The sequence below is a fragment of the Neofelis nebulosa genome, chromosome 4, assembly GCF_028018385.1.
Source record: "Neofelis nebulosa isolate mNeoNeb1 chromosome 4, mNeoNeb1.pri, whole genome shotgun sequence".
Classification (NCBI taxonomy): domain Eukaryota; kingdom Metazoa; phylum Chordata; class Mammalia; order Carnivora; family Felidae; genus Neofelis; species Neofelis nebulosa.
Genome location: NC_080785.1, coordinates 62002632 through 62015724, shown reverse-complemented (window position 1 = coordinate 62015724; position 13093 = coordinate 62002632). Strand labels below are relative to the sequence as shown.

Here is a 13093-nt window from a genome sequence, read left to right as displayed (position 1 = left end):
TAAAATGACAAACAACCCAAATAAGAGAGAGTCAAAAAATATTGACTCTCATGTCAATACATGAATTGTATTGAGATACATGAATTCATGTATCTCAAAAATGGAAGATACATGAATAGTCAGTCAAAATAAAGTGTTCAAGATCATCAATCATAAACAAAATAAAAATTTAAGCCACAGAGACCACCATACACCTATTAAGAAGACTCTGAAATTCAAAAAAAATAAACGAACAAATTCAAACAAATTAAAAAAAAAATACTATGTCCAAATTTTCTATGTGTTCCCAGTAGAGATGTGGGTCTGAAAGTTTTTTCATTATCGTCTAAAGTAGAAGTCCTGACATCTTTTGAATAATTTCTAAACACACTGACAGCAGTTAATGGTTGCTTATGAATTCTCTTTATTTCATCAAGGAAAAGGTAGAAAAATAAAAGTTCTAGTCAATAAGAATAGCAATCATATAAACGGCATGCATATATTGAACAGTAAATCTAACATACTCTAAATCTGACCAAGTCTAAATCAAGAATTTCTTCTTTCCTTCCTTCCTTCCTTCCTTCCTCCCTCCCTCCCTGCCTCTTTCTCTTTCTCTTTCTTTCTTTCTTCCTTCCTTCCTTCCTTCCTTCCTTCCTTCCTTCCTTCCTTCCTTCTTTCCTTCCTTCCTTCCTCTCTCCTTAATAAGAGAGAGAAATTCTAGGATTTTAGTTTTCAGAGACAAGTCTATTTTCCTAATTTAAAATTATAGTAGTGTCATGCAAAATATGAAGTATTAAACACATTTGTCTACATTGGCTGTGTATTGAAATGTGACTGTGGTAATAGTAATGCATGAAATAGACATAAATCAGGGTGCCTGGGTGGCTCAGGTGGTTAAGTGTCTGACTCTTGATTTTGGCTCAGGTCGTGATCCTACAGTTCTTGAGATCAAGCCCCACATCTGGCTCTGCGCTGACATTGCAGAGCCTGCTTGAGATTTTCTCCCTCTCTCATTGTCTCCCCCACCCCCTCCACCAAATGAAATAAATAAGCATCTAAAAAAAGAAAAAAGGAAATTGGCATGAATCAACAAGTACAAGGAAAATGTAAGAGGAAAAAAAAATGGAAGCTGGAAAACACATGTTGAGTGACTTGGAACCCAGAGAATATAAACATAAGTGAAAAAGCAGCAAAGATTTGCAAAGAAAGGGTGATGAGACGGAAAATTAAGTGATAATCTTCATGAAAAGAAATTAGACCCTCAAATACTACCCTTCATACCATCCACCTAACAATATGCCAGCTCCCTACCCCAGGAGAAGAGTGGACGCTCTATAGCATGCAAACCAAGAGGATGCTGAGCTCAGGCTGCTTAGGACTGTTGATGGGAGGGGCACTACACCAAAATCAGGGTGTTTATGTGAAAATCTATACATTGAATATTAAGAGTATAAGCCCCCTTCCTTATCTCCAGTGAGTCACACTTAAACCTCACCCACATACCCACCCACCCACCACACCAAGGAGTCCTTCCAAAACAAGTAATTGGGAGGGGGAAAAAAAAAAAACAGCAAGGCAGGGAGACAGAATAAAATCTTGTAAGAGGAAAGTTGCAATGCATAAAACGAGAAACAAATAAGAATTATGTTGAGAACAAAATGAATCCTCTGTGAAGTTAAAAGCATGACAGAAAAAGAAAACAAAGACTTATCACAGATGTAGAAGATATTACAGATGAAAAAAAAAAGACATAGGAGAAAATATGTTGGAAAAGGAAAATACTGAAAAAAAAACAAATTCAAATTTCTGTCTTGGAGTATCAATATCCAAAAATAATAGTTCCAGAAAGACAGAACAAGTAAAATAATGGAGAAAGTAACTAAGAATGAAAAGATTAAAGAAAAAATGAAGGGCACAAATTTTTAAACTAGAATTTGTGGTGGAGGATTTGAAAATTCTTCAATTGTACAGAGATAGAGAAACTAATGAAACTTTTTTAAGAGGTAGTTATTTTTTTAAAGGGCAGTTATTAAAACTATGGAAAATAAAAATTGTTTGGCTTGGTAAGTCTATATAATCTTTCCCTTTTAAAACTACATTGAATAATATTGATAAAATTAATATTCTTCTTAGAATTTAAAACTAAATTAGGCTCCAAGGTCAAGTGAATCATTGAAAAAAATATATTCTTAAAACTAACATAATAAGGATATAGATTTTTAGGTGCAAACATAATTTAAGCTCAATATTAAAATAACTCTGTCAACATGATAAGTTCCAAATGTGGGTACCTGTTACAAAGTTACAAGCTAGTTTAACCCACTTTTTTTCTATTTTTATGCTCATGCAATTTCCCTTTATATAGAAACAATTATGCACCCACACATGAATTTGGTTAAAAGATCAGGGCAAAGGCACATTATGCAATATAAGGTTCATTCTTTATATCTACAATTTTTTCTCTTCCAAAAGATTTGCAAGTTTTTAATCTATTTTCTCCTCATCATCCTACTAAATATACTCTGGTGTTATTATACTTGGGATAACATATTTTGCTAATCAAAATATTAATATTTAGTTTGTTATTAAACATTAGAAAGTATGTTTATAAAGGGCATGTAAGCTGGAATTTTTTAACTCACATTTTTTTTTTTACTTTTTTATATATTAGTAAGCTTTCAGGGCAGAGGTGAAAAAAAATAGCTGCTTGGAGTTTGTGACCTCTAATGCAATGAAGTAATATTTTCTCCTTTTTTCCTATAGAGAAACAACAAAGACAAGGAAAGGAAGCTTTTCAAAATGAAGAGCACTTATACAGTCACTCAGAAATCATGGGTGTTAGTCACAGGCAGAAAAAAACTAGTGCTATAATTAACAACCAGTGTCTCTGGGCTTTAATTTTTTTCATTGACTCTATAGGGAGAATGACTAACTGATCTTTAGGGTCTCTTCAGTGTTAAATCCAATCGTTCTAAGATTAATACTATACATGGCAATAACTTTAACATACAGGTTATTCTTCATTATTTGTTTGTCAATGATCTATTTTGTGGTTATTTTTGTATTTTGTATCTGTATTTTGTATTTCTCTTCAGTGATACGTTTTCATTAAATGTAAGCTAACAAAAATTATTCCTTAAGTCATTAACAATTTTCTCTTCTCAAACACCCATTGACTTCAACACAATTCCAATTAAGTATCATTTATTGATCATCTGTCTGTTGAAATACACACACACACACTCACACACACAGAGTAGGTGCTAGGGTAGGAAGTTACACAGCATAAGTGTACAAGCAAAATGAATCCAATTAGGAGTTGGCCAGAGAATTCATAACATGAGCTGGGCCTCAAGTGTATACTGTAGTGGATCTGATATACATTGAGAAAGAGCACTCCCAGCAAATGCACATTATAAGCAAAGGTATAAATATGAAAAAGTTTGGGTTTGTCTGGTGATTGAAAAGTAGATCTATGTGACTAGGACGTTGTCTGTGCATGTAAATGTAGGTCAAAGCTAAATGCAAGACTGGCCAACTAGGTTGGGATGAAACTGTAGAGTCAAATCAGTTTATAGCTCTAAGTTTAGGGCTTAAGTTTATGTATTTTTAATGGGGAACTGTCAAAGGGACACATTCAGAAGAAGAAGAGGAAGAAGAAAGAACATGTCTAGAAGTTGACAAGTTTTACGTAAGATGAAACAAAGTTATAAGAATTCACACCTAAAGATGATGATTAAATACGTAGGTGTTGGAAAAATGAAGCATCTGGATTAACTTAACTAGAAGAAGTTGATGATGAGAGAAACACTGAGGGCACTGTAGGCCAGCTGAAGTTTTGAGTAGAGTTATAATCTGTAGAATTATAGTTTTATTTTACTAAATCTCTGCCATCACCATATATAAGCAAATAAATTGGGTGCCCAAAACTAAGTGTCAAAGAATGACTGGCATCATAGATTATGGAGGGATGGTTTCCAAAAAAGCAGCAGGCAAATTCAGGAGGAAGGGAAATGGTTAAGAGACAAGAATACTTATTTAAATTGCACTTAACAAACATTTATGTGAACCAATAAATGTGAAGGAATTTATGTGAGCAAATATTGGTTAATTGAATCTTTATAGCAAACATACGAGATAGATATTATTATGATTCCAATTTTATAGTTGGAGAAACTAAGGCCTCAAGAGGTTTTTGTTTCACAAAATGTGCCCCAGGCAGTCATAAGTGTTAAAGCTAGGATGCATTCAGTTAGTGAAATCAAGAGTCTAGGCTTTTCAGTACTGTGCTATGCTATGTTTAAATTAAAAGTAGGAGAGGGGGAAGTTAAGTGATCATAGTCCAGGGTCAAAGTAAAATGTTAGAGCTTAAAATTTTAGAATAAAACCAGTCTTTACAAATTACAAGGTCGTGATTGAAGCAGATGTGGGAGACTGAAATAAAATGGAGTTGAAATCACAGAATTCGAGGAAGGCAAAGAAACTAACAGAGGGAGATACTGAATGGCTCTCCACAAAGTATTGTATCTGACTTAAGGTGAGGAGGGCAAAACAGCTGTGGTACAATGTTCCTATTCCACACATCAGGATGGCAGGTAAGTAGCACCAACAAGGAAAGAGAAAAATGGAATTCCCCACAACCTGAACACATTTACACAAAAACACGTGCACATGCACATATACCTTCTACAGCAGCAGGTGAATAAATGCCATCTACTTGATAGGACCTCAGAATAAGCAAAGTTCTCAGTGAGAAAACATAATTGGACTAGGCAAAGTAACTTGAAGAAATGACATAATCGGTGGAAAGTTCGAGGACTTTTGTCTATTTCCTTTCAAAGAAAAAAATAATCTTTATTCTAAACATTGTGTAAATGCCTGGCAAAAAAAGACAGGTAGGAAGATGGGAGGTGATAGTAAGTGATGGATAGATTTATAAAACAGTATTTTGGGGGAAAATATCTTTTTTAGAAACATTTACAACCATGTCATTATTTTATGTAGTAACCCAGGGAAAGAAGCCTACCAAATACTGTCACCATTCAGCAGTTCTGAGAAACAGTCCTTCCTTCAGAGAAAGTGTGTGTGTGTATATGCTTCATTGGACGGAGGAATTGCATAAGCCAGTGTTCCTCAGAATGTGGTCCCTGAAGCAGCAACATCAGCACTATGTGGAGCCTTGTTATACATGAAAATTCTAAGGGTGCACACCAAGCCTGCTAAAGCACCTGCACTGAATCTGGGGCTCGGAATAAGCTGTATGTTCCTAAGTCCTACAGGTAATTCTTATGTGTGATAAAGTTTAACTTCTGGCCTAAGTGAATGTGCGTGTATTCCTTTCTGCTTAGCTACTTAGAAATTAAGATCCAAGTTCAGCATTTACCAGCAAAAATGAATTATATTAGGTGCTTGCCCATATTTATTTATTGTCAACTTACTTAGTTTTTCTTTCCTCTAGTTTATATTGTGTTCAATAAGTCACAACCCTTTTGGAAATAAGTGTATGTTAAATTAACCACCATTAAATTTCTTTAAAGTATTACTGAAAATATTTTTCAAACCTGTAGCTCTAGAAGACTACATGAATATTGAGAATATGTCAATGTTTAATTGTAGAAGGAAAAGAGTGTACAGTCCATTGATATGAAAGTGGGTAAGAGGAATGGATTCTGACTTAACAGAGGTAGGAAAGGGCCAGGCACTGGCATTAAAAACAAACAAAACTAAACAAAGCAAAGCAAAGCAAAACAAACAAACAAACAGACAAAAAACAGACAAAAAACAAGTTCTAGATAATTAAGGATCAAGTTAAGTTCCTCCAAATCAGAGGAGTAGAGCAGAGAACTTGAGTGTAGCAGGGACAGAGGCAGAATCTTCATATATTCGTAAATCGACATTCATCTATTTCGAAGAGACTGATGAAAATCATACTGATAGAGCCAGGCTCTAAAAATTCCCACTATGACAAGAGTCTGAAGCAACAGTTAAGAAAAAAGGCAAAGGCAACTGAATCTGACAAATGCTTGACAAAGAGCTAGAAAATTTGAAGAAAGAACAGAGTAAAGGAGGTTGAAAACAGTGAAGAAAGGTAAGTGGCAGGTCAGGTTTGACCTGATTCATCAAGTGTTTTTGAATGACTTGTGGGTTAACATTCTGACTGCAGTTGTAGACAAAGATGGTTTGATTCATAAACTCAATGTGAGAACTTAAAAGCACACCTCTTAAGAATTCTACCTTAAAAACAAAATGCTTCCAGTTGATATAAAAATAATTAAACTCCAACACAAATAGCATGTTGAAGAGGAATGATGGTGCCTTCATTCAGTCTCAGACCTGGAAGAAAGGATTTGCGTGTATATTTTTAAAATCATCCCAAACACGGACCTGACAACACCTGAGCAAACTTTCTCCTTGGCTGTCACTTCAATAGAAATTCCCTGAACATTAATATTTATTTTGGAATGTGAAAGATTTATGTATGTCTTTAGGAATACAAATAAATCTTGAAATGCAAATATTCCACATTTAGGAATAATAAATACGTATTTAAAGACTCCTAATACAGTTTATAACTTAGACAGGTATGACTTAGTCATATTATAGTTAATTCTTTATTAGTAAGAGAAATATTATCAACATGTTACTATTAGATTTAACTAAACATGCTTTCAAATCATAATTCTGAAACATCACTATGGTCTATATTTGCTTGAAAATATCAAATTTAGGATTTGTTATCTTCACTATCATTTCAGTTGCCAGAACTTTAATTTATTTTAACACTATCCAATATAATCAAGTTATTGGATTATTGAACAAACTACCAGCTCTATGTTTAGCAGGGGCTTTGGAGACAGACCAGATTATTAAATGTTCAGGCTTATTGTAAATATTTGGAAAAAAATATTTCTTCCATTGCAATGAGTATAGTTTGCCACCAGAGAGAGCTCACACACTGTGCTTTATTAAAGACAGCAATTCTCTCCTTTTCACCTAGATAGAAAATCTCTATCTGAAACACCTGCTACATTGTAGAAAAAAACAAACACAGCTATGTTTATTTACAACATCCACAGTCAACTCCTATATATGAAACTTTCAGGTGTTTGGCACCTGAGAAATCATTTATTCCTGGCACAGAAAGTGTTAGTGGTGAAGTTTTAAAGAAAGATTTCCATGAGAGAAAGGCTCAGGTTGTATGTGTCCAGTGAACCTTGGTACTGATTAAGAGGAAGACCTCCTCATATCCTAGAAATAAAGGTGTTTTTTCAAAACAATTCAAATGACACTTTCCAGTATCATCATGTTACCAAACTGAGGGACAGTCAAGAACAAGTCATCTGCCAGACCAACATGCTAAAGAAATACTCTGTAATAAATGGAATTTGATAAGAATCTTAATATATTCACAATATCCTTTGATTCCCACTTGAAAGAATTTTTATTTCTTAACCAAGGCCACTTCATTTAATGAAAATTTAGATAACCATAGTAAATACAATTTTCAATTCATCAGTATCTAGTCCCTCCTCCTTCCCACTATTGTGAGAAGTAAACTAAATAAAGAAACACATACACTCAAGTTTATCCTCGGGTCTTCCTCTTTCAAGGAGAGACAGGTAACAGACAATGTCCTTCAGATGAATTACTTCTGGAGAACATGTATTTGCAGGAGAAGTACGGGGTGGGGTGATGGCACCTTTATTCATTCTCAAACCTGGGGAAAAAACATATTTGTCTTTATATTCATAAAAATATCCACACTGCTTTCAAAGAAAAACAACAACTAAGAAAATAGATAATGCAAAGACAATGGAAAGAGCTATATATTTTTAGGCTATATAATAACCAAATTCTCTGGAACTCTAGGATAGCAGAGTCAGACATTTTCTATGATTGTTGTAAATAGTGCAGAGTTCTTCAGGATTCAGGGACACGGGGACTGCTCTGCCTGCCTAAAGGAGGGTGTTAGGGTCAAATCCTCTTGTCCAGGGTAAGCTGGTAGGTGTATTTGAATGCATGAATAACTACTTTCCTCTTCCATCTTTCTGTGCTTTAGGAAGTGACAGCTATAAATCAGCGAAGGAGATACAAAAAATTGGCCTTTCACAAAAAACTGAAGAAGAAACTTGAGTCTGTCACAATATGATTTATATGTTGATAATCAGGACTCATTCACTCATAAAAACTCATATTTATGTCAAATATTTGCCAGCACCGTGAATAAAACATCCTTTTTCCAACACATCCTTTTTCCTATCAAGAAATCTGCCCATGAGTAAGAAAGGGAGCATAAACAAAAATCTGCTTAAACACGACAGACATTTAATTAGAGAGGTGGGAACATATGACTGTACTTTAGTTTTAATATGGTTCATACTTTATTTCTGAAACCCATTCACTGTGCTTATTCCAAGACGAGGGTAGTGAACTCAATGCCTGTTTGCAACAGCTGATGATTATAGATTATCTGGCTGGTAATAATTGTACTGAAACTTGTTTACATAAATGGTTAGTTCCACAGAGAAGCCTGTGAAACCAGATCATGTGTATCTGACATGGCCTGAAGGCAAGTCCCAATTGTCTTTTAAGGTTAATTTGGCAAATAAGAGGTGCTTGGGTGAAATGGTTAATGGACTGAATGTACTAGATTCCTAATCAACCAGGAGTTACTAGAATGGAGGGAATAATCCCATCCAAATACAGTTCTATGAACCTAACCTAATCACATCTCTTGCTCTTGTCTATTTCCTTTGATGAATAACTTTGATTGAGTACCTGGCCTCTCCTCTAGCCATCTCAAGATAGCCATGCATATAATCTAATGGATTATGAAATTACTTCTATCATTCATTTATTGAGTGTCTAACATGTGGCAGGAATCAAGCCGGAGGCTTTAACATGTATGATTTCACTTAATTCCCACCTTAACTCTGTGAGGTAGATTACAATATTCCCACTTTACGAGCTTAGAATTCTGCAGCTGGAAATTCCATCCCCTTTAATCTACACTAATGAATTACAGACTACTTTTGCTCAAGGCCAAGAGTAAGAAAAAATAAGAAAAACAATTTACATATTAATCCAGCAGAATCCTTTTATTCCCCCCACCCCATTTCTCATTACTAGTAGGTTCCATAATTGCCCCAATTTTTCTTTTCTATGTTAACCTATTGTCTTCTCTTTTATTTCATTCTTAAAATTCTGTCAAAGACCCTCTAAATTGAATTCACCACCCATTAGTGGGTCAGAACTCACATTTTGAATAACACTGCTATAAATCTTTCCTTCATTTTCTTTTAACCAAAGTCTTATTTCAAATACAATTCTATGCTTCACATTGATTCTACTTCTGTTTATAGCTATTAAAAGAGAGATATAATTATAAATTGATTTTTTCTTAAGAAAAATGTCACTGTATGTCTAATACAAACGAATATAGTTATTTTTAAAAATAAAAGGCAGAGACTGAGACAATCTTGAGTTTTAAAACACCTATATACCTACTGGTTCTACCTAACCAATGAAAGCTTGGCCAACTGTAGGAATAAGCAGTTGTCTTTTATGATAAAAGACATTTTGGCAATAACCTTTGACATAGCCATAACTTCCAGACTTGGAAAGCACAGCATTTGAATTATGGTCGGATAAACTATGACCTAACTCATCCTGCATGATGAGCTAATCCTCTCTTCTCTGCTTTCCCATTATGGTACTGAAATGATTTAATCAGCTTGATTTAACTCTTACACAAAAAACTTATAACAAAACAAGAAAGAAGGAAAAGAACATGTTATGACATTAATTTGAAAGAATGCCAACCATATTATACATTTTCAGTGATTTAGAACACCTCCTGATCATTTGTTTGTATAAAACTAAAGTGCTTGGTATTTCATTATCAGCTCACATAATAGTGAATATAAACAATATGGAGAATGTGAAAACCACATATTTTTCTGTTTGCCTTTCTTTTAAGTAATGTACATATTGAACAGAAACATCCACATATAATTTACATTTAGCCCCACCTTTTTGGAAAAACATATTATTACACTAAGATTATTTTTATTTGACAAAATGAATAAATATTTTTCACTTTCTATTTCACGACATGTTGTAAACTAAAAGCTTTGTCACATTCATGTCACAGTTTTATATTTAAAAGAATTTAAAGGTTATTTTTAAAAAATATATGGGTTTATCTAGCAATCACATTGGAGAACTAATCAACTTTTCCTCAAATCCAGACAAAGATTTTTGTTGTTGTTCCTTTGTGAGAGATAAAGTCACAGAAAAAAAATGTTAAAGACCTTTTTCTCAATTGCTTCATGACAAAAAATTGGGTAGAGCAGGACTTGACAGAATCCTGAGGTGCTGAACTGATGAAAAATGTCCTATGTTTGTTCCTGCTCCTACTCCCGTCCCCAAGATCAGCTCACTTTCTCTCATGTGGTGAAAATGTTTCTTCATATTTTCATTTAATTTTCTGAAAGCAGGCCCTGGGGCCTCAATCCGTCTTCATAGAGACTTTTCCAACCCTACTCTACCATTTATATATACTTGATATATATGTTTTCCCTTCCTTAAATCTGGCTTCAGGTCTTTTCCACAACTTAACTCCTTCATTGCTCTAAAATATTTCTTTTTCTTTCAAGAAGTCTGGCTAAGGTTGACGCAGAACACACAGGAAATGACACAAGTGGCAAACAGAAGTTGCAAGCCCTGTTTCTTGACTCCTTTTCAAGGAGATGCTAAATGGAACCATACATTCCTCTTCAGCAGCAAGAGCCTCTGATGAAATGCCTCAGTATTCTACTTTCCATTAAGGAAGGCCATTTTAATCCATCTGATCTTTGGTAAAACTCTTTAGAATTGGAACTGAACACAAAAATAAGCAAAACAGTGGTGTTTCTTTTGCCTGGAGTGGTCAATATTTAGCTCTGAAGATAATGTGATTAGTTGACACCCACTTTACAGGTTTGCTGATGTGCCAAAGGTTATGCTTCTTTGAATGCTGCGTCACAAAACTGAAGCAAGCGTATACACACACACACACCATTTATGCCCACATACTAATGTATATCTATTGCACTGTACAACAAAGCACAAAATAAAGTGAAAAAAATACGCACTGTAACTAGAGAGTATTAGTTCAATTAGGAAAAATATTATCTTGTACTTTGAGAGCATTTTTCTGTTTGTTTGATGATGATTTTAGTGTGTGTCTGTGTGTATGTATATATATATCTCCTAACATATAAACATTCTTCAAAGTTTTAACTATAAAAATAGTTCGCATTAGTCAAGTTGAGTATTGCCTGCTATTATCACATTCTTCAAGAACATGATATTCATTGTACTTCAAACTAGACACTCCATTTCCTGCAACAAAAACCTAAGAAGTTTTGTTTTAGCAGATACTTTTAACTCCAGTTTCAAGGTTCAATTATTAGCAAATAAGTTTTGGGTACATGTTCAATTATTGCCTCTGCTGCATTGTGTTTTATTTTGAAACACATGTAGCTCAGATAATGAAAAGGTATCACTATATCCAGTGTTTCCCCTCATCTATTAAAATGGAATATTCAAAACTAATAACATGAATTACATTTCTAAACTTACAAGGCAAAAAACCACCTGGCAATTTGGATTTTCTATTTTCCATTTTTTAATACCGGTTCAATTTTCAGAAATTTATCAGGCTTAGACACAAGCCTTGTCAGAGTATAATCATTGTCAGAGTATAATCATATTTCCACTATCCTTAGTAATAGTCATGATTAGTAGCATAGATAATAAAAAGTAAGAACAATTGTTTCGTATTGTCAGACATTTCATGATTTTCAGAGTTAACCTTCCAATTATGCTTGTCTTAGGACAGTATTATATATACATATTTTTTATTTTTTATGCTTACACAAACTGGCAGCAAAATGAGATAGACTGGGTTACAAATCAATAAGGAATGTAAAATATGCATCAAGTGAGGACAGGCAGTGGGATATCTTCCCTGACAAGAGACTGGGTCAGCAAAGTATCTGCAGCAACATACTCTGGATTTCATCTGTTTGGACATTGGCAAAAACCCCAAACAAGAAATTATAAGGAGAAGGGCTCAAAGCACAGGTCTTTGGGGGTAACGTTCTAGAAGCACATTTGTGCTTCTATTCCGTACTGTGCTGTACTGTACTGTGAAGAAGCAGTAATTATAACATCCCTAGCTGTGTGCCAACAACACTTAAACACAATGGTAGGGACTGATTTGACGCTACAATTTTATTTTAGAGACAATAGGGTGAAAAATCAGAGAGTAAAGCAAACCTCTGATGGTCACATAGCAATCCAGGGAGCCAAGGGCTGGAGACAGGATATCTAATTCCTGACATTAAGGTCTTTCCAAATCAGTAAAAACAAGATCTATGTCAGTTCTTTACAGGAGAATATTCTACAATGATAGAAATATTCTGTAGGTGTACTATTCAATATGGTAGTTTTAACCACACATGGCTGTTATGCATATGAAATATGGCTGTTATGACGGAGGAACTGAATTTTCATTTTATTAACTTGTTAACTAATTTAAATTTAAATCAAATAGGTACCATATTCGACAGTACTGGTGACATACTGTCTGCTGAAAGTAAGAGAGTAAAACTACCATGTATTAAAAAAAAAGAGTCATGATAACAATTTTTATTTTTGTTATATTAAAGAGAAATCCCAGTTCCACTTCTGGAACAACAACAACAAGAAGAAAAACAGAAAACAAAGAAACAAAACCCACAAAGAGACCCATAAACAAACAACCTTATGGCTGGGGTGACAGTAGCAAAATAAATGAGGCAGAGTGAGAGATACAGGCTTCCGGTTACAGAATCACTAAGTCACAGGAATAGAAGGTACAACATAGGATATACAGTCCATGATAGTGTAATAGCATTATATGGTGACAGATGGTAGTACACTTGTGGGTGAGCATAGAGCACATAATCTATAAGCATGTTGAATCACTTTGCTGTATACCTGAAACTAATGTGATGTTGTATGTCAACTATACTTCAAATAAAAAAGTACAAGTTATCAAGATGGGGTGTGAGGAGGGGAATTGCAG

At 34.3% G+C, this 13093-nt stretch overlaps 1 protein-coding gene across 16 annotated transcripts in view; it reads right to left on the bottom strand.

Annotated features, from left to right (window-relative positions):
* DGKB (diacylglycerol kinase beta) overlaps positions 1–13093 on the bottom strand; it is a 790801-nt gene that overhangs the window by 538641 nt on the left and 239067 nt on the right. For all 16 annotated transcript variants that reach the window (XM_058724931.1, XM_058724935.1, XM_058724929.1 and 13 more), the window contains one exon: positions 7556–7696. In XM_058724931.1, the coding sequence (XP_058580914.1) occupies positions 7556–7696 (141 nt within the window). The remainder of the gene's footprint in view (positions 1–7555; positions 7697–13093) is intronic.